Source organism: Colobus angolensis, unplaced genomic scaffold, assembly GCF_000951035.1.
Source record: "Colobus angolensis palliatus isolate OR3802 unplaced genomic scaffold, Cang.pa_1.0 Scaffold215, whole genome shotgun sequence".
NCBI classification, from domain to species: domain Eukaryota; kingdom Metazoa; phylum Chordata; class Mammalia; order Primates; family Cercopithecidae; genus Colobus; species Colobus angolensis.
Window position 1 is genome coordinate 3,287,498 of NW_012115322.1, and position 23,404 is coordinate 3,310,901.

At 38.5% G+C, this 23,404-nt stretch overlaps 1 protein-coding gene across 1 annotated transcript in view; it reads right to left on the minus strand.

Annotated features, from left to right (window-relative positions):
• LOC105512583 overlaps positions 1-23,404 on the minus strand; it is a 260,565-nt gene that overhangs the window by 93,019 nt on the left and 144,142 nt on the right. The window contains exon 2 of the mRNA XM_011943063.1: positions 10,955-10,997. Within this exon, the coding sequence (XP_011798453.1) occupies positions 10,958-10,997 (40 nt within the window). The 3' untranslated portion in view covers positions 10,955-10,957. The remainder of the gene's footprint in view (positions 1-10,954; positions 10,998-23,404) is intronic.

Consider the following 23,404-nt stretch of genomic DNA (forward strand, 5'->3'; position numbering starts at 1 on the left):
TCCTACCAACAGTGTAAAAGCATTCCTATTTCTCCACATCCACTCCAGCATCTGTTGTTTCCCAACTTTTTAATGATGGCCATTCTAACTGGCATGAGATGGCATCTCATTGTGATTTTGATTTGCATATCTCTAATGACCAGTGATGATGAACTTTTTTTCATATGCTTGTTTGCTGCATAAATGTCTTCTTTTGAGAAGTGTCTGTTCATATACTTTGCCCACTTTTTCATGGGGTTGTTTTTTTCTTGTAAATTTGCTTAAGTTCCTTGTAGATTCTAGATATTAGCTTGTTGTCAGATGGATAGATTGCAAAAATTTTCTCCCATTCTGCAAGTTGCCTGTTCACTCTGATGATAGTTTCTTTTGCTATGCAGAAGCTCTTTAGTTTAATTAGATCCCATTTGTCAATTTTGGTTTTGTTGACATTACTTTTGGTGTTTTGGTCATGAAGTCTTTGCCCATGCCTGTGTTCTGAATTGTATTGCCTAGGTTTTCTTCTGGGGTGTTTATGGTTTTAGGTCTTACATTTAAGTCTTTAATTCATCTTGAGTTAATTTGTGTATAAGATGTAAGAAAGGGGTCCAGTTTCAGTCTTTTGCATATGGCTAGCCAGTTTTCCCAACACCATTTATATAGGGAATCCTTTACCCCATTGCCTGTTTTCATCAGGTTTGTCAAAGATTAGATGGTTGTAGATGCGTGGCATTATTTCTGAGGCCTCTGTGCTATTCCGTTTGGTCTATATATATATATTTTGGTACCAGTACCATGCTGTTTTGGTTACTGTAGCCTTGTAGTATAGTTTGAAGTCAAGTAGAGTGATACCTCCAGTTTTGTTCTTCTTGCCCAGGATTGTCTTTGCTATGCAGGCTCTTTTTTGGTTGCATATGAAATTTAAAGTAGTTTTTTCTAATTATGTGAAGGAAGTCACTGGTAGCTTCATGGGAATAGCATTGAACCTATAAATTACTTTGGGAAGTATGGCCATTTTCACAATATTGATTCTTCCTATCCATGAGCATGGAATGTTTTTCCATTTGTTTGTGTCCTCTCTTATTTACTTGAGCAGTGGTTTGTAGTTCTCCTTGAAGAGGTCAATAATTCTCAATGCAATAATTCTCAATATGCACTCATAGCACCATACCAAAAAGCATTAAGTAAAAATGGACAAAATTAACAGGAAAATTTGACATAGCCACACTATCGTTCAAGGCTTTAGTAATTGTTGATAAAATAGTAACTGATTTAAAAAGCCTATAATACATCAAAAAGGATGTAAAATATTTGAATGACACGATTAACAAATTCAATCTAATTTACTTGTGTATATATATAAAACAGTACACACATTTGAAAATATGCAGTTTATGCACATCATTCACAAAAATGGAAATTTGTGCATAGAGACCATACTGCTATTCTTAAGAAACCATATAAATAATATTCTCTTACCACAGAGGAATTAAAGCTGAGATCAGTAAAAATGGTAACTAGAAAAGAGCCAAATATGTGAAAACTAAGCAACACATTTCTAAAGAACCCATGGGTCAAAGAAAAAAACTAAAGTGGAAATTAAAAAATATTTTTGAAGTAAAAATAACTAAAATACAGCATATTTGCAAATATGCAGGGTATAGTAAAATCTTGTGCTTAAAGAAAAATTTATAGCTTTATATACATATATTAGGAAAAAATGTAGGGCTAAAGATTCAATTACATTTCTCAAGAAGTTAGAAATAGCTGAGCAAATGTTATCTTGTTCTTTTGCAAGTATTTCAAATCCTTGAATTTTGAAACAGCAGCCTTCTAAATTCACCTATGCTTTCAAGAGATGTTGTTGTTGTTGAGTTTAGAATGATGGGTTCTTCCTGTAGGAATTCACCATTAGTCAGTTTATTGGGTTTAATGAAAACATTCAATTCGTATTTGAAATTTTTGCTGCATATTGTAAAACCACTGCAGCATCTGTGTCTTCAAGGAGATTTAATGTGGATAAATTTTATAGGTTGAAATGCTATCATAAATATTAATAAATGCCTTTAAAGCTCTGAAAAATCTGCTGATAAAAAGAGCAATATAAATGCAAAAGTTTGGTTTTTCTAACCATTTACAATATTCAGAATAAAAGAAGAGAAAAACTGAATTATTAACTGAACAACAAAATTGGAGTGTTTACTTCTCTATTTTAAAAACAACTTGGACTCAGAGGAATAAAAGATAAGGGTTGGTGTAAAATTGATTTCTCAATTCATGTATGAGAGTTCTAAAAATAAGCTAACTGGTTGAAGAGAAACATAGGAAGCTCTTAAAACAAGCAATACTCCTCAAACTTGATCATGAGAAAGTAGATATCAAATATGGCCCAAACTCTGGTGGGAGCATTGCTTATTGTTCATTCACCAATTCATTCATTGAACCATTTATTAATTCAACAGATCTCCATTCAGTGTCTATTCTTTGTCAAGCATTGTGCTATTGCTGAGATGCAGCCATGAGCAAACCAATTATTTTGTTTCCTCCTGGTGTTTATAGTCCAGTAGAAGACAGCATTTAAATAGTCATATAAATAGATAGGTAAGCACAAACTGAGATTCAGTCTTAACAGACAGACTTGTAGGCCAGGCGTGGTGTCTCATGCCTGTAATCCCAGCACTTTGAGAGGCCGAGGTGGATCACCTGAGGTTGGGAGTTCAAGACCAGCCTGACCAATATAGAGAAACACCATCTCTACTAAAAATACAAAAAGTTAGCCAGGCGTGGTGGTACATGCCTGTAATCCCAGCTACTCAGGAGGCTGAGGCAGGAGAATCACTTGAACCTGGGAGGTGGAGGTTGCGGTGAGCCCAGATCATGCCATTGCACTCCAGCCAGGGCAACAAGAGCGAAACTCCATCTCAAAAAAAAACAAAGAAAATAAAAAAAAAAGGCAGATGTGTAGGTGTTTTGTGATCATATATATATATGATGATCATATATATACATATATATATATGGGATTTACTCTAGGGAGTCAGGGAAAGCTTCCCCTAGCAAGTCTTATGTGTGTTGTGAGCTGCAGTTCATGATAAAGACCAACCAATTAGGTGAAGGTGAGAACTGGAGGGGAAGAATGTTCTAGCACAAGTTAAGGCTTTCCAGTAGGTGTGGGAGGGATCACTGGGGGACAGAATCAAAAAAAAAAAAAAATGTGGCTGAACAAGGAGCTGGAGTGGGGAATGTGCAGAGAACAAGATGAAGTTTAAAGGTCAGCAGAAACCAGATCACAAGCATCCAATGCCTCATGGGCCATGTTAACAGTTTTGAATTTCTCCCTGGGAAAGGGGTGTAGCAGGGAAGTGACATGGCTAATTCAGCATTTTTAAGAGTATCACTTTGCCTGTCATGAGCCGTGCAAACTGGATTCAGGAGACAAGTTATGATCTTGTTGTATCAGCATAAATGAGAAGATGAGAACCTTGGAAAAAGGTTCAGAGGACAACGCAGCCTCCTGGAAGCCAAAACCCACTCCAATCTGAGTATACTTCTCTTTTCCAAATCTACTTTCAACGATTACCACTCTGATAGGCAAATATTCTCACTATCATCTACCCAAATTATTCCTAGTCTTCCTTCTACCTTTGTTCCTGTTGCTCCTTTCTTCACAAATACCATCTTCTTCATTTACCTATACCACAACCATTTTACACATCCAAGCTCAAGTTCCATCTCCCCACTTCTTTAGATCATTCCCACCCACAGCCACATCATTCCTTCTCTACATTGACCATATGCTAGTACTTTCTTTTCCTCTTACTGATGAAATTATAAGCTATGTAGGGAAGGAAATGTGGCTTACATTTCTCTGAATTCCCCTATAAGACCAAGAACAAGGCTGGGATTAGTGCAAAATACCCTTTAAACCTAATCAAATTTCACTGCAATGAAAAATGCCTAGTATATGGATGATAATTTGGAAAAATACTATGTTCCAAGGTGTACTAAAAACAAAAAAGGCACTATATGAATATGAAGGGTATTATAGAAGAATATTTTACAATAGGTAAAAATCCAAGGCATGTGCAGCTGGCTCCCTTAATTTCTAGATTACTCTATGAGCTTGCCTTTTACTAGTTAAACATGTCCTTTCTGCCTTTTGTTTAATCCTGCTCATACCAAAATGCAGCAGCAGCACTCATGAACTTGGTCCTCAGTGGGACTTCCATTAGAACATCTTCCAAAGCAGGAGGAAAGCAGGTCTTGTTCCACACATGCCAGAGTATATTTCCACTGTGACCCTACTACCACTGTTCTTCATCTCTTGCTCTTATAAAACTCTGACAGCAGAGGAAGAAAGAGTTTGAGAAGGTCTTATGAGGACGTACATTACCGAGAGTGCACCTCCATATTCACTCTGTATATTAGCCCCATAAATCTTCAATAAAGCAACAACATGCTTGATATGCTTGAATTTTTTTGTGGAAGCTGGTGAAGAGGCTCAATTTTGTAGGCCCTTAAAAAGGGTCAGACCACGTGTGCCCAAGATATAGTTCCAGGCTTCCCTGATACCAGCTAATGTACATTGAACATGTCAAGTGAAAGGCAGTTATTTAAAACTGTTAGCTCTCCTAATTTTTATAACAACCTTGTGAAATAACTTGAGTTGCTAGAAACAACATGCCTGAGGCTCGGAGAATGGAGGTAACTCACTCAAATCCAAAAAACCTAATCATGGGGCCAGGACTCTGACCAAGGTTTGTCTGATTACTGAATTGGAACCTGAATTTCAATTTTAGAGCTCCCCAACCAGTGACCATGCATTGACTATCGAGGTACTAGGAGCGTCTAAGCAGGGCCTTGGATGGCTGAGCTCCTCTGATGTTTCCAGACCAGGCTTTGCTTATAGTGTAAACATTCTCTTCTTTCTTGTTAGTGTCACCAACCTGAGGCATCTTTGTTGTACCTCAGTTGCCTCAGGAACTTCCATGGTTACTCAGTGTTCTCCTAGGTAAGTAGAAATTTTCCAGCCTGGCATTCAATAACCTCAACAACGTTAGGGAGGTGAAGAGCATTGGATTTCAAAATCAGGTTTCTGCATCTCAGAGATCAGAGTTGGATTCCGGTTTTCCCACGTGACAGACGTGTGATCTTGAGCAACTTAGTTAACCTTTTGGTGCCACTGATTTATAGTTGTATCTAACTCATAGGGGTTTCTTGATTATTAAATGAGATAGAATACATGCAAGCACTTTACACAATTCCTGGCGCAGAGTAAAATGCCAAAAACTTTGCTGCACCTGCTATTATTTTGTCCTATAGACCTACCCCTCTTTAAACAAGCTGGGCAGTTTGCGGGTTATTTATCATGGCTTGTGCTTCTTCATTGTCATAGATTGTATTTGAGGGCAAATAGTTTATTTGGGAAGTGATCCCAGGAAGCATCCATCAGGAGAACACAGAAATGAGGCAGAAAAGGGAAGAGAACCAATATAAAGTTAATGAATATTAGCCAGTCTGGGTAACTGAGGTGCAGCCCCACTCAGTATCTTCAGGACATTGGAATAAAGCACACCTTGGAGTTGTCCCACCTGAGGGACAAGGAAGCCACTGTTTGTCACTGATTGGGATTGCATTCAGGGGCATCAACTCCCTGATCCCAACAATCTCACCCTGCATGCCCACTGAGCACACCTCCATAGCCAGAAAAGGCTATCTGGTAGAGTTGCCATGTTTGCAGCAAGAAGCAACAGGTCTATAGGATGGTAGGAAAACCTTCAGGATCTCCCACACCCACTTCTATGAGTTTGTTGTTGCACTTATTTCTACTTGCAATTCCCTCTTTTCTATCTTTTAAAAAGCCTACTCAGGCCAGGCATGGCGGTTCATGCCTGTAATCCCAGCACTTTGGGAGGCCAAGGAGGGCGGATCACCTGAGGTCAGGAGTTCAAGACCAGCCTGGCCAATATGGTGAAACCCCATCTCTACCAAAAATACAATTAGCTGGGTGTGGTGGTAGTTGCCTATAATCTCAGCTACTTGAGAGGCTGAGGCAGGAGAACTGTTTGAATCCGGGAGGCGGAGTTTGCAGTGAGCTAAGATCATGCCACTGCACTCCAGCCTGGGCAGCAGAATGAGACTCCATTTAAAAAAAAAAAAAATGTTTACATAGACATTCTCCTCTATGAAGACCTTCCTTATTGCCCCTATAATGTGGTCTTTTTCATGTTGGAAGTTCTGTGCATCACATGTTATAGTCTTTCTTGGATTATGTTTACTTATATGTTGATTTCAACAATTGACCCTTGAAATGAGGGGTCCTCACTTCCCTTTCTTTTCCAGAGCCAAACACAATACTTTGCCCATAGTAAGTGCTCAATAAATATTTGTTAAATTAAACTGTGTTTCACACTAAAAATGATTAAACATAAAATGTACTTATCTTCTCCACTAAGCAAGTTTTATACTTTCACCTCCTGGGAAATGTTTGCTAGGACATCTCTTTGCCTTCTTTAATGAATTTTGATCTTACATCACATTTAAATGCCTTGGAGTTCCAAAAGACAAATATATCCTCATGTAATTTAATGGCAATCAGCAGGCTCCCTTTTTTCTTATTCATATACAGAAAGCTGGTGGTCACAGCACGTAACTGATGAGACTAATCTGTCAATGTTCTAATAATTCTCTGCCTGATTGCACCCAGCCCAAGAGCCTGAATAATCACAGAAGCAGCAAGTGATTTGATCAGGACTAGAATAGATCATCGATTGTCCTCAAGTGAACTAGGTGTTTGTACAGGATGGGGTTAGCATGATATCTCAAGGAAGCCCTTCAGGCAGAAATCAATGTTGAGAATTCAAAGTGTTATAGGAAAGGCTACAGGAAGCTTCTATGAGGTGCGGTCGTAGGAGTATTTGGTATGGCAGAAAAAGAATTGAAGCGATGAGTTATCATACTGTTAACTGGGATGCTAGCCAAAAGCATTCAAAAAGATTTGAGGATTTTAGTGTATGACTCAGTCCTTTGATTGATTTGACCTCCGTGGTTCTTTTTAGTTTTCTAGATAGTTTGAACTATTTCTAACTTGATGTTAACAAGACAAAAAAGGAAAATCATGTTTCTATTGTGGTGTCAAGAAATAAACAGATGGCAAGACCTTAGCAGTGATTAAAAGGTACTTCATATTTTTGCCAATTAAATAAAAATGCTGCATACATATTAAAACTTTATACTTATTTTGATAGGACTTTTATATAAATAGCATTTACACAATTAGGTAGTTCTACTTTGTGGGTAGACTATCTCCAAAGTTTGGTATACATGCCTCCCTGACTCCAGGCCTTGCCTTCATGCTTTGATTCTTTGGAGTCCATATTGCTCTCTTAGTTTGAAAAGTTTTAGTAGTCAAGAGTCTTCTCTTTCCCTTACATTTTTCTGACTGGCTTCTGATATTTAGAGAGGGAGCAGCCAAATAGAAGAAAGGCAAAGGGGCACAGGAATGTTTATGTTTGCTTCGTACTGTTGTGTTTATCCAGCATCAGAGCTTTTAAAATGCAGTAGGTGTTGAAAACCAACTCTCTCCTATGAATTTCACTTATGGTTTCTTTGTAGAACCCAGTTTCTGATGTTCTTCCACCTGCTATATCTTTGCTGAAGACAAATGATATGTTTGAAAACTATTAATCCTATAAATGTAAATTTCCCAATCATGTCTGATAGCACAAAATATTATATTAAGGAAAACGTTTTCAGTCAAGTAATGTACATCCCGTGCAGAATGTTTTGTTTGAGAGCAAAGATTTCCACCTAGTTAGGCAAAGGCAGGTCACCTAGGGCCCCAAACACCAGGGTGAGGAGTATTTTATTCCAAGAGGGAAGGAAGGATTTGGATGATTTCCAGCAAGAGGCCTCATAATCTGATTTACACTTTTAAAAGCTCCCTATTGGCTGCTAGATGGGGGACAGGATCATAGAAGGACAAAACGGCAGATAGAAATGTCGTCTTCATAAAAGATGATAGCTATTCAGACATGGTTGCTGCCACCGAGGGCCTGGGAACGAATCCCCGCAGGTCCAAAACTAAAGACATTGTCAGGTCATGAAGTGCATCTCTCACTAAACTCAGCAGGAGTGGGTCCTCACTCAGGCATGTTTCCTGGTTTTCTCTTTTTTCCTGTTTTGTGCCTTCACAGGGCACATTCTTGCCCATCTCCACACACCAACCCCTACTCCCTCCCTAGTTGGGATCACCTTGGTCTCCCTTCTCTCTTCAGCAGTCCTAATGTTGGCTACTCAGAAGACAAAAACTTTGGGTATAAAGTCTGCAAACACTGTGCACATCAAGTATCAGGCATCCTTTAACCCAGGAGAAATAGCCTATAGCTTTAGTGGTGATTACTACTATTTGGTACCAGCCCCGGGGTTCAAATCATAGGGTCCTCGAACTTATTAACTGTGATGTTGAGCAAATTACTAAAATTCTCTGTGCTTCCATTTTCTCCCATGTGAAATAGGAATACTGGTAGTATTTATCTCACATGATTGTTACAAAGATTAAATGGGTTATCATTTACAAAGTGCTTAGAAGTATACTTAACACACAGTAAAAGTTACTTGAATGACTGCTGTGGTCGTCATTAGCTACCATTTAGAGCTGTGTGAGGAATAGATAAGTAACGCCTAGTAAAGCACGTATCTTGGGGGCACACACATAGACAGTAAGTGCCCAATTAATGCTAAGCTATTATTACTTTGCTCAAATATGACACGCGTGTCAGAAATGACCGCTGTTTTTTTTTGTTTTGTTTTGTTTTGTTTTTGCCTCTCTTGCTGTTTCTAATTTCTTTTTCAGCCCCTATGAGGTCACCTATGTCTGTGCCTGTGTCTGTGATGAGTATATTTAACCTCAGGGCCAAGACAGAAGATATTGGAAGATAAGCAGAAGCCACTGGCTCATTTCCCAGTTTCTTTGTTTTTACGGAAAAAATGAAAGCATTTCCTGTCAGAACTAGGTACCACATTTTTGAGACTCCAGCTGAGCTTGAATAGTTCATTAATTTTGGCACTCTTACATGAAATGAAAGCAGTTTTGGAAAGTATGCCTCTATCTGGGTTAATTAGTATACGAGAACATTGGGACTTTAACTTTTTTTTTTTTTTTTACTTCAGCAATTCTTGTAATTATTTTGCTTAGGTTCATGCTGTATATAAACATATAAAAACAGCTTTAGGTATCCATCCTGTGATAAAAGATAACTGGAATATTCATGGTGTTGAAGGGACATTTTGGGGAAGGGGAAGTATACAGACTGTATTACAGAGAAATTTGAAAGAAACAGAAGAGACGGAGGTTGGGGAAAAATGATGAAGCTGTCTAAGAAAGGATGTCTTAAAGAATGAACAACAGCAAAAGGAAGCACCATGAACAGCCTGTTCCATTTTGATGTCTGACTACACATATCCCAGCTTCATTTTTATCATCTTAATGTTCGTGTCGTTACTGACATCCCTGACTTCTGTAACTTCTGAATGCCTCTTAAGGAATCTCTCCAATTATTTGAGTTTTTTGCAGATATTTAAAAGTATTTGGCTTCAAGGTTATGTTACATGACAGCAAACAAATGCTTAGTCATGCCATGAGTAGTATAAATGCCGGTGCTTCCTGCAGCATACATCAGTTCCAAGTGGATTATTTTTCCCTCTTTGTTTCCACCAATTTGTTACAACACAACTGGCACTCGATGCCCAGATTGAACGGTATATCATACCCTCTCTTTGGCTCTTGAAAAATTACAGAACCCCTTTTCCTGCTGACATCCTCATAGGTTTAATATTTCAGTTTAAATTTCAGGGTAATGTGTAGATGCATTCTTGTAAGTTGTCTAGTGCAAAAGCATGAGATGGACAAGAGGAAGGTTGGAAAGTACCTACAAAAGACAAACTTTTAAAAAACTAAGTTAATTTAGTCAAAAGTATTTTCCTTATTTCAGGTAATTAATTATCTAGGCTGTCTGGCTAGATGGGGAATTAACAAGTATTTAGCCATGAAATATGGATCAGATACTTCACATGATTATTTTATCCATTCTTTCCTATAACATTATAAAGTAATTATCATTATCCTTTTACTAATAGGAAAACTGAGGTTAAGAGAAGTGAAATAAATAGTCCAAGGGCATGCTGTATGTTAGTGCATTTATAAAATTTATGAAATTAATATTCACGGCAGATGAGTCTAAATCATCTGAGATTATTTTTTGTACCTTTCTTCCTATATGCATGTGATCACCAGAGCCAGTCCTGGCCCCAAGCTGCAGGGAGATGGAACATATGTGTTTTAATTAGTATTACTCAGGCCCTTAGAATGTATCACAGAGAAAATGACATCACAGATGCTCCAGTGTGTCATACACTCTGGCTATTTAAAGTTGTGTAATAGAATCCTACTCCAAGAGGGGTTTGGATGCATATGGCAAAACAAATCCCAGAATTCTTTGTCCGTTCAGTTCAGGATGGAAGAATTCTCCCACAGGACCCTGGCAATGGGCACTCTGCCCTGTCTGAGGAATCCTCAAGGATCCTGAAGTGGGCTGCCCTCGATCCAGTGTGTCACCGTATCTCCCTAATTCTAACCACCCCAGGAGGTAAAAGAGCTTTCTCCTCTCTATTACACACAAACACACACACACACACACACACACACACACACTCCTTTCCTTCGACTCTTAAGAGTTCTTTCCTTCCTAATAGATGCTCTCAAGAGACTACAGAAAAGTTGGAACTGTTCCATATCCATAGAAATATGCAGAAACATGTGTGGTTATCCCAGTGACTGGTGGGCTCTTCTGGCATTCCCAACCAAAGATGCTAAATGCCCTACAATGTGTGGGGCCATCTGCATAAATACAAAATGTCCCTCCCCAATATCACTGAATCCATGAAGAGTCTTCCTCCATCCCTTCTTTTTTTCAATTACTTCTCAATACTCCCTCTCACAACAATTTATTCCATCAGGTGCCCTGTGGGAGAAGAGAGGAAGTGGATTAACATATCACCCCTAAAAGACAACCTACTGTTCTGGATTGTGATCTCTTCTGATCCAGGTTCTCCCAGTTTCTTGGCTCGCAGTATTCAGTCAACCTGCTGAATACTCTTTATTGGCAGCTACTCAGAAGGCCACTGCTTGAAAATTTCAGCCCTTGGGGTTGATTTTTGCTGCCAAAAACAGCAGTTGTTGAAGTCTGCTACATATTACTGGGTCATCCATACGGGTTTTTGTTTTTTTTTTTCCAATATGGAAAACATTTGTTCTGCCAAAGTCATGCCTACCCCCAGCATGGGAGTTGACAGAATTCCATTTGCTTCTAGCAGGGGAAGAACTGACCTCTATAAATTACATTCTTTAATAATGGTTTTGCCCAGAGAAATCCGGCATTACCCCAGGTCTTTCTCCAGATTCATATAAGCTAAATGAGGTGAAGATTTTGACCTGAGCACCTGGGTGGATGTTATGCTCCATATTAAGATGTGAAAAACTGACTGGAAAAAAACTGTCTAGAGAGAGAAGGGAACATCAGGGGTTCAGCTTTGGCCTTGTTAAGTTTGAGATGCCTCTTACACATCCAAATGGATTTGTCCATATGACAGTTGACGATAGGAGTTAAGATTCCAAGGAGTGACCAGGATTAGAGATGTACATTTGGGACAGGTAAATAGTTCTAAGTCCTCGGCCCAGTAAAGATAACTGCTATGGTTTGAGTGTGTTCTCTCTAAAATTCATGTCGAAACTCAATTCCCATTGTTGTGATATTAAGTGGTGGCACCTTTTGGGAAGCGATTAAGTTGGGAGGGCTCTGCCCTCATAATTGAATTAGTGCCTTTTAAAAAGGCTGGGAAGAACCAGCTTAAGCCCTTTTGCCATTTGTCCTTTCATCATGTGAGGGCACAACATTCACCACCTCCAGTGGATGCAGCAACAAGGCACCATCTTGAAAGCAGGGAACGGGGTCCTTGCCAGACACCAAACCTGACAGCACCTTGATCTTGGACTTCCCAACCTCCAAAACTGGAGAAAATAAATTTCCACTCTTTGTAAATGCCCTAGTCTCAGGTATTTTGCGATAGCAGCAGAAATGGATTAAGACAATAAAGAGAAAGAGAGTATAAATTTAGGAAAGAAAGTCATCTTGGATTGGATAGCTCTAACATTTAGAATTGCTAAATATAAAATCATCAGTAGGTTCTGAGTCTGGTGAATGCTACTAACAGGTGGATTGTCTAGTTATGATGCTGACACTAATGGTTAGAGTGTCAATTGTACTAATCCTATTGTTTTTCCCCAACCGTAAAATAAAGAGTGAGATATATATGGTTACTTTAAGATGGTAAGATTATAGATGATTTTTCATTTCTTTCTTGTCCTTTTTTATATTGTTCAAATTCTCTACAGTGGACACATGACAATGTTATGAAACAAATACAATAAACATTTTAAATCTTAATAGCCTATATATTGTTTACAGTGCATCTCAACCATCATAAGAGCATGCACACCCCATCACATTATGATGTGAACACACACTGTAAAGGTGAACATCTTTTTTGTGATACTCAATGAATTATGTCTATAGGCATTTAAGTGGTTCTAAAAGTCTAGAATAATGATGCTTTGGCAAAAATCATAAGGCCAAGATGTCAGTGTGGCACAGTGTGGCATTTTGGACATAATAGAAGCATATTTATTGAATAAACAAAAGGTCACAGTTAAAAGTCACCCTATAAGAGCCTATTCGTTAGCTTGAGAAGTGGTTTACAAGCATGTTCCTTATGTTTCTGTATACTTTCCAACTCTCCAAATGTGTAGGGATAGCAAAAATGCAATCAGGGAAATAATTCTTGGCCACAACTCACATTCCAAAGGAAAGAATAACAACAACAAAATACCCAAGCAAAACCATCAAACCACATCCTGGTAAAAACCTTTAATGTGCTGCTAGGGCATCATCTGGTCCCCATCATTACCAGCTGTGACTTGCATACCCGGGAAAGGCCAGACTTCAGCAATAGGAACTAAAATCAAAGGCCCATGATATAGCTTTGAAGTTGAATGTGTTTAGTAGCATTTTTAACTAAGGTGGTGGCTACAGAATTAGAAGAAGGGATGGACAGGGCCAGTATAAGACAAAGTTGCTAGGCACTATTTATAAAAATATGAGGAATCTTTGCAAATCAAGATAGGATAGTAACTTCCAGGTCTATCACAATTAATCTTCCATTTTTACATTCAGTCAATGTGAATTAAAAGTCCACTTTGAGCAGAGTACATATGGGTGCTTGGATAGATGAGATAATAAGACTGAAGCACTTTGCATAAAATGGAGAATGCTGGGCACAGTTGCTTATGCCTATAATCCCAACACCTTGGGGAAGCCAAGGCAGAAAGATCACTTGAGCCCAGGAGTTCAAGACCAGCTTGGGTAACATAGTAAGACCTCAACTTTACAAAAAAAAAAAAAAAGTTTCATTAGCTGAGCATGGTGGTGTGTGCCTGTAATGCCAGCTACTCAGGAGACTGAGGTGGGAGGATTGCTGGAGCCTGGAAAATAGAGGTTTCAGTGAGCTGAGATTGCACCACTGCACTCCAGTCTGGGAGACAGAGCAAGACTAAATAAATAAATAACATGGAAGAGAAATTAGTAAATAATCTGAAAGTAACATAAGCAAACATAATCTTAATATCAAGTTATCACAGCTAGAGTACATAATTCCTAGAACACTTACTAAAAGTTCTGCTGTAAGAAGCTTATCTTGATTAACTTATTTGATCACACATTTCCCTGCCTAGGAACCATTGTTCTATGGAATGTGCTCTAGGCCTACAATAAAAGCAACACTTTCCTAAATTCTTTGTTCGTGAAACCCTTTACCCAGAACATTTCAAAAGAGTTGCATTTCAAAAAAAAACACACTTGCTAAAAATCCTTCCAGTAAAGATGAGACTCATCTAGGATTAATTAGGAAACAACTTTGGAGAAGCTGGGGCAGAGTTTGGAAAGAGAGAGGTAAATAATTTGGTGGATAAGTGAGTGGAAGGCATGTTAGGCTGAAGGAGCATGCCATGGATTAGAGGTTGAACTGGTTTGGCATGGATGAGAACAATTTACATTCACAGAAGAAACACGAATTCCAAAGTAGGCTTGGTTCAGGGAGCTTTCTCTAAGAATACTGCAGCAGTCCTAGCATATCGGGTAACTAGAAAAGTCAACCAGCACTTTGAATCATAATTACTAAGAGGTCAATGAGAAGAGAGCAGGTAAAATCTTCAAGAATCTATTATCCTTATAGATAACACATCACAGAAGAGAATTCTTAAATTGGTTTTTAAAAATGTTGTCCTGAATAATTCAAGAGTTGCCACAAATTTTTAATGACCTCAATATTTCAAAGCTAGCATATTTTTAATTCATTTTTATTCATTTGTCTAAGTTTTACTTCTCCCTTGTAAAGCTGTATGCTTTACTATAAGACAAATTAACAGTACCATTTAATGCATTTTTTCCTTCTAGAATCCAGAATTATCACCCATAAGACAGAAACTCTGCCAGTTATAATCCTATCCTCAAAAGACATCATCAAAACGCTGATTCATACTGACTAAACAAGCTGCATATTAATTACTCATTTCAATGTCAGCATGTTCATTATATATTGCTCTTTCCAGGGGAAGGAAAGATAAGGAGATGCTAATGCTTCTAGGGCATTTCATTAAAATGCACAACGCTCAAAAAATAAGTTGCTTTTGCCCTTTAACTGAATTATGAAGAACAAACTTATGAAAATTATAGTGGAACTGAAGGCTTTACCATTTAAAGACAACAACACATTTTTTGTCACTTTTCATACATGTTTTCAGTGGCTCAAATCTATTTGAGTTATGCAATGGTCTCCCCAGTCCATACTACTACATCCTATGCCTCTTGTTCCTCACCGTAAGCTCTGTCTCACCAGAATGGCATGTGCTGGTAATGTCTGGGGTGACAAAGAGAATTGGACATAGTAGAAATTCATCTTGGACTGTGTTCATCTGCCGGTCCAATTACAAAGGCTGTTATCAGAGTCTAGTGGGAAGCCTGAGTACATTATGGTAAACCTTCTCAGAGCTGTTCCTGCCCCAGCCTCCTGGACACATGTATAAGCCCAAGAGAGGGAGATAGAGCTGTAATAGCTAATCAAAATAATTATGTTTAGTAAATTGTGTAGTCCTTCTGTTCCAATTTCCCTACCAGAACATGAGGCACAGGGAAGAGAATCCAGCTCTCTTTCATTTCCTACCTCATCCCACTCCCCTGACACAAACCCCAGGCAGGTTGGTTATGATGTCAGCTCAGGTCTTCCTTGAAGGTGAATCAATCCAGCTGCCAACGGTGCTGAGCAGAGAAATAGGAAAGACTGAAATGGCCAGTGGGAGAGCAAGGAGCAGGTGGGTCCAAAACCAGGAAGGCAGATGCAGAGCAGTGTCAGGGGGACAGAGCTTACAGAAGAGCAATAAGAGGATCAAACTGAGCAGGGCTGCTGGGTGCCTCCAGGGTGAAACTGCTTGCAAGGACATTTGAGGCATCCTTTAGAGGGCCCCAAAATGCTGGTGGGTGGTCTGGCAGGGGACCCGAAAGTCCTTTACCAACAAGTAGGAAAGGCTAGCAAAACTGGTGGAATTTGAGCTGTTCTTATTAAATATGTGACCTCATGTGGTCCTAGCTGATGAGTCCTAGGAGAAATGTGTGGTATATATGAATCTGGGGAGAGCTCCCCTTTCTCTAATATCAAAGAGATGTCTGTAAACTAACATTGTAGGAGAATAAATTTGAGGATTCCAAATGACTAATGAAACATACCAAGTTACTCTTTTTTTTTTTTTTTTAAATATTTCAAGCTTAAGTACAAAGCATGGGGTGTGAGCTAATCATGGTAGGCAAGAAAGATGGAAAAAAGGTAGAGAGAGAGAGAGAAGTAGTTCACGGTTCAATAAACATCTACTGTGCTCTTGGCTCTTTGTTGGATTTTTTGTTCATGGCCATTGTTTTAGCTGATCTTCAAAAGGAAAAAACTGAGTCAAGCATTATTATCATCATTTTACAAGGAAGAGATGAGTTTCAGAGATAGGAAGCAACTTGTAAGGAAGACCACACAGTTTCTAAGCATTGGAGGTAAAATTTGAATCAAGGTCTATGTGATATCAAAGCCTATGCCTGTACCCCTAAGCATGAGCAAGACAACACTCTGGGGTGCAGAAAGAAAACATTAAAATTCCTAATTAGATTTATTATTTTTGACCTATACTTACCAGTAAGATCATTTTAATCCAATCCAGGTAGTGACATACCACATCCGGTTCACAAAATATCCTGAATTAAGAGGGGTTGACAGAAGGATGGCAGCATCCTCCTCATTCATTGGTCAGCTTTTAGTGTATTATGATGTGCTGTAGTTTATGTGGCCCAGTAAAGTCTCTTATATTGAGTTTTTAACTAATATACCTCAGAGAATAGACTAATGGCTCCAAAACATCCCTCTAAAGAAGCAAGAGATTGATGTAAACACTAATGGTGTATACACATGTGAAGCGTGTGAGCGTGATCTCTTTGTCAGTCACAAAAAAAGAGAAACGATGACACAATAGACTCTGACTCAAAGTCAGGCAAAAATTTCTTTTAATTATCAAGCCTATTTGAGGTATGGGTTGGTATTCATTATTTAAACATTGCCTCTGCCTATGTTACATATTTGCCTGCTCTGTACTTTTGGAGGTGTTTTTTCAGTAATGAATATTATTGAAACCAAGTATATCCACTTAGAAGCCAATCCATGAATCACTGTTTCAAATTTTAAACAAATAATTTCAAAGACAATAAACTATTTGGAATAAATTTAATATTAATAAAGTTTAGTACTAGTAAGTTTAGTATTTTATGCAGAACAAAATGATTGGTCATCAACAAATATAAAGCTTTAAAATATTATATATTTCATCTTTGTTCCATTTTGAAACTTTTCTCTTTTGGAATAAAATAGACATAATATATTAATTGAATGGGATATATATGAAATTCATAAAAATAAATTTATTTCTATTAAGAATATACGTTCAAAAAATCTGATAGAGTGTGTTATCAAAAAAATTGCTGGCTGCTCCACCACACATCAGAGTGTAGTGAATATGGTGCGGCATATTAAAAGTTATTGATAAGCATTTTTAAGCAAATAAATAGAAGAAAAAATACGACATAGGCATGAGGTATACCTCATAGAGTAAGAGATGTTTGGGAAACAAAGAGTAGGGGAGACAGCCTTAACTTAAATTTTAATAAGAAGGTTGAAGTCATCAGAGGGTGACCATACATCGCTGTTAGCCTTGGCTTATGCCTGCTCTTCCACATCCCCCCAGACAATGTCCATTTCCCCTTCAAAGTGATCTGGTTTAAATGATAAACTTTACAATCATTCTAATTATACAGAAATTTAAAAAATTTTTTTAACTTCTTCACATGACTTTCTCTCACTTTCTTTTTACCCTGACCAAGAAAGAAAAAAAAAAAAAAAAAAAAAAGTATTTTCATGACCAGTTCTTTCATCTGTACACAGTATCCTTTAAGCTATGACAAATTTATGTTACAGTTTTTCTTTCTTGCAAAATCCATCTCTCTCCCTCTCCTTAGGATCCTTCTTCCCCTGCCTATGAATGTATCCAGGTCTTGCAAAATCTAAAATTAGAATTCAGAAACATTTATTCTGAGATGCACGTCTCCCTTTGAACAGTTTTCCCCCTTTTATTTGGAAAACTTTCTAGAGGAAAGTCCTTGCTTGCTACATTTTCTTCCTTCTGTACTCAACACTGTATTGTAATTGCTGTCTTGGAGTTTCCCACTGACAATGCCACATCAAACACCCTGTTCTTTAGCTTATTCCATGGAAAGTTATTGAGAACTTATTGGAGGACTATGCAGGAATCCCACCCCTTTAACAAAAGAATGGCCCTTCTCTACTTTCAGGACAGTCAGAGAGAGTGTGAAGGGAGGAAGCTACCACCTGCCTACTTAGCCAGATGGACTGAATTGATTGGTCTTCAGATGGTCCCAACCACACCATCCCTCTCTGCAAAGGCATTTTCTTAACCTCCCTCCCCCTGCATCCTTACCTCTCTGAATACTTGAAATTATTGACCAGCTTCACCATCTTAAAAGTTTCTATTATTTTGGTCTATTCTAGGACACTGCAGAATGTAGTGTAAGTAATATGTTAGTTGGAGTCCGAAGGATCTGGATCTGAATTCTAGTTCTGCCCCTCACTATTGCTTGCTGAATCCATCGAAGTCATTAATCTCTCTGAGTTTCAGTTTCACAGTCTATCAGATGAAATTATGATGCCTAAATCACAGGCTGTTTGCCGCTAATCTTACTAAGACTATTTTCACATGAACATTGTCTAATTTTTTGTTATTATACTTAAAGTTTTCAACTGCCTTAAGTGGCACAACTAACTAGACTGATTGTGCTTTAATCCACATTAACTTGCAATAGAATCAAAAGCATCTTGATTCTATTGGTCACTTTTGATCCAGTGTTTACTCTTCATATACTTAAGTCCAGGCTTTAGAGCAATGACACTGTTTTTATGAGAATTAAACCAGCCCAATTGTCCCACAGAAATAATATTTACAGGTTTTTAATAAACAAAGAAATTGACCCTCCATATTAAAACTTGACACTTATATTTGTCTTAACTGAGTTTCTTCCTCAGGAAACCAACCCTTAGGCAAGGGACTGAAACTCACTAGATCACCACATCCAAAGAGATGCCGGACACCTCGTTTATCAGGCTTGCTTCCTGACTCCTCTCTAATTCCTGTTTTCCTCTTTCCCCAGTATATAAACACCCCAATTTTGGTCACCTGGGGAGACAGATTTGAGAATGACCTCTCATTCTCCTTGGTTGCAGCACCCAATTAAAGCCTTCTTCCCTGGCAATACTCATTGACTCCATGATTGGCATGCTGGGTAGTGAGCAGCAGGACATAGACGCTGGAGGTACAACAACAAGAATTCAAGACAATTAAATGTACTGAGACACTTTCTGTATTGTGCCCAAGAGCTGACTTATTTTCCTAACATTTATGTTGAACATTTTTTTCTAATTCCATTTACATAATGTGTAAATAAAAGGAAGAAAAGCATGAAAGAATGTAGGGTTAAGAGTATAACAGAAACATTTTGGAGCCACCACCAAATGCCTGAGTAAATGGGAGGGGATTTCTAAAGAGCCTTTAGAAAGGAACTATGGGAATCAGAGTCTAGACATCTGCCAAGTCCAGAATACACTGGCGCCCTTCACAGAAGTCAGTATGTACTAGTAAACGCATTATTCTCTATTCTTTCTCACCTTTACCCAATTTCAAACTCTGTGGGAATATGGGGCAGTGGAAAGATTAGAACTACTAGTTTTTAAAAAGTAGCTAAACATAACCACCCTTCCCCAACCATAGACTTTCCACCTGAAACAGAACCAAACTGGAGAGAAAGACAAGATGCCTCAACTAACAATCAAGTTGGGAGTGTTAATTACATGTGACTGGACATTACACATACTTGTCCCAGGCTGTGTTTTATGTCTTGTCCATAAGACATTTTGCTACTAAGAGTGACCAGAAAAGTCAAGGGACTGTCTAAGTGTTCATCCAGAGGCCGGGGCTGCCTCAGGAAGAATAAAAAAAAAAAAAAAAAAAAAAGGAAAACACAGTTAGTGGGAGGCAGAAATAAAACTGTGTAACTGATTTAGTTACTCTCTAATGTAGTCCTCTGCTCTGCTGTTCCTGGCCCTTTCAAGTATCTCCCCTCTCATTAAGACACTGGTCCTTAGCTATGCCCAAAACTGCAGGTGCACCCTTCAAATTCAAGGCTAACAGGATATACATTTAAGCTTAAGAAGCCCACTGTGAGAGACACAGGAAACTGGAAAGGTGGAAAAGTGCATTGCATGGAGCCTCCAGGAGCAGGATGCTAGGTTTCCATTTTGACAGTCAACACCATGAACCAGGGCATAATAAAAGGAACTGCAGTCTGCTGTGTTGACTGGAATTTGAAGTAAACATAAGGAAGAATAATGGGAAGTAGAGTTAAGACAGGAATTCTAGGAGCAGGCACAAAGACAAGGGATTTAGTTTGACTTCATAGACTTTTACTACCAACAGTCTCCATGTTAACATCACTTTCCGACATCCCTCAGCACATAGCCCAACTAGTCCTGCCATTGCCAAGCACACATGTTGACTCGCTGCATTTAAATTACTTAGATAAAAGAACCCTTTTAAAAGTTATGCCCTGGGAAGTTAAAATTTTATCTCAACTTAGTTCTTTGTAGAGCACAAGAAATTGTTACCGAAAACTTTCCATCCTCTGATAGAAAGGTCAGGCAAATATAGATAGAAGGGAAGTTAGGCTCAGTCTGAGAAAGTGACTGTAAGCAGTGATTTATGGGCAGAATTCCTAGGGTGGGGGTAAGGGCAACAGCCTCAACACTGTAGACAAAGGAAACAATGCTTTATAATCTACTGAAAAAATGATAAGTCAAATTACAGAAAACATAGAACTGCACAGATAAAAGCACATTCCCCCAGGGCAGGAAATGTAGAGCATTTAAAATGAGAAAATTTCCCCAGGCCCACTCCCTTTATTTATCTTTGTTTCTCTCCTTTTTCTGTCTTCATTTCTCATTTCCTGTATTACTGACATTTTAAACTAAATCTACAGGAGTTATGTCAGAATTTTACATATATATGAACTAGTTTGAATATCAAAAAGTTGCATTTTCTCTAAATAGTGAAACAAATTTAACATTTGCCATCTAAAAATAAACAAGAAACCATAATCCATAAAGCTTTAATTAACTGAAATACAGAGAGCATGATATGATAATACATTTAGTGTTGTGGCTAAGAATAAATCATTATTTTTTTAATGGTTGTTTCTGAAAAACATCCACTTTTCCACACTTTTCTACTAAATGGGAAGCTCTATTTTCCTCCTCATTAAATCTACTGTGCTTAATGGGTTTAAAATTCAATGTATATCGATCAACAACTGCTTCTTTAAATCATCTTCCTACACTGATTTTGCAAGTTTTCATATTTACAGCACAGGTAATAAGAAAGAGCTATGTAATGATTTATAGTTTTTAAAACATTAGAATACATTTCAAATATAAGGCCCCTTAGGCTACTCTGTATAGCCATTCTTAAATGCCCTTATTTTGATTACTTTTCCTATGTTTTGACTAAAATATTCTTTGATTTAAAAGAATTCAGTCTAGTTGATTACTTTCATAGTGATCATATTTTTAAAATTTACCCTCAAATGTTGAGCATTTCTATTTGGCAGACACTATACTAACAGCTTTACATGAAATAAGTCATGGAATTCTTACAACCACTTTACGAGATTAGTATATTTGTATATTTGCATATAGGGTAACCCTCAGAATAACCCCATAAGACTCTCACATGTACTATCCCACACATTCCCATGAAAAAGACTAAAATATAAAGTGGTGGGGAGTCCTGGGACAGGGCCCAAGAGGGCACAACTGCCCCACTGAGATGCTCAGCAGTTCCACATAAAACTGCCTGTACAAAATTATGACAATGAGAGTAAATCTAACATAGTGGACTCCATCTTGCTTCTGACCTCTGAGCTGCCTTTGCTCATTCCTGGGCATAGACCAAGCTAACCATGGGAGGAATTTAGCTTATACTTTAACTTTGAAGCAAGTATGATAGTAGTCCCTCCTTAAAACTAACTCTATTCCCCACTCCAACCCCCGCAACTGTTTGAGGGCTGAAATTGACTTTGAAACTGACTTGTTAAGACTAATGAAAGGCCACAAGATGAGGATTCTGGGAAGAGCCTGAGTTCTGCTAAAATGTAAACAAAGTTTCTGTAGTCCTTTACTGCTCAGGGGTCACGTGGCCAGAGGTCACAAGATCTGTGGCTTCCCTAACTGCTACTACAGAAAACATCACTATTGTAGAACCTAAGATTGACTTTTTATGAGATGGTTTTCAAACTGACTCTACCCAGACTCGTGATTCATGACTCAACTGGTCCTGGGCCCCCACCCAGAGGCAGACTCAATGTGTGAGAAACGTTTTCCACACCCCTATGACTTCATTCCCCACCCAATCAGCAGCACTCCTTCTCTAGCACCCTGCCCACCAAATTGTCCATAAACACTAACCTCCAAGCCTTCAGGGAGACTGATTTGAGTTAAAACTCTGTTTACCATGTGACCTGCCTTGCATTAATTAAACTCTTTCTTTACTTACCTTTGGTTTTATCACTGAAGGGGGCAGAAAGATTAGGTGATTTACATGTGCAGCCTGGTTCTGTAAGGTGGGCTGTGTGATCACAGCAGCTAGGATGGTATCTAGATTGCCCCCATACTTAGGCATTGAGGTGCAGAAGACAGGTTAACTCACTTAATAGAAATATGACTCATCCTGCCTGCCGTTAAACCAAACATTTGTGTCTCTTCACTGAGGACAATTCAAGAGTAGTTTCTTTCCTTTGCATCTTAGTATCCCAGAGTTCAAGCTGACTCCTTTCATTGTTGGTCACTCCTCAACATTTAATTGGAAGGAAACATTACTGAGCTTAAGTGTTATGCTTAATGCAGTAAGCATGACCCCTTCTTGATATGCAAAAACTTACACTTTGTCTTATCAACTGTTATGGGAACCCGGGAGGTGGAGCTTGCAGTGAGCTGAGATCCGGCCACTGCACTCCAGCCTGGGGGCAGAGCGAGACTCTGTCTCAAAAAAAAAAAAAAACTGTTATGGTTTGAATTGTGCATCCCTCTCAAAGAAAAGTTTCTTGAAGCTGTAACCCCCAGTACCTCAGAATGTGACTTTACTTGGAAATAGGATCTTTATAGAGGTAACCAGTTAGTACGAGATCATTAAGATGGGTCCTGATCCAATATAACTGGTGTGTTTGTGAAAAGGAGAAAGTTAAACACAGAGACAAACACAGAGGAAGATAACAGGGAGACACACAGGGAGAACACCGTATGAAAATGGAAGATTGGAGTGAGGTACCCACAAGCCAGGGAATGCCAGAGATTGCTGGTAAATCCCCAGAAGCTAGGAAGAGGCAAGGAAGAATTTCCCCTACAGATTTTAGAGGGAGTATGGCCTGCGAGTATCTTGACTGGGGGCTTCTTGCTTCTAGAACTGGGAGACGGTAAGTTTCTGACATTTTAAACACCCAGTTTGTGCTACTTCATTATGACAGCCCTAGAAAACAAATACATTAACCAAGCCTCCTTCAGGTTTCCTTTTTTTCCCCCTTCATTATTATGTTGAGTTTGACTGGCTGCAGCT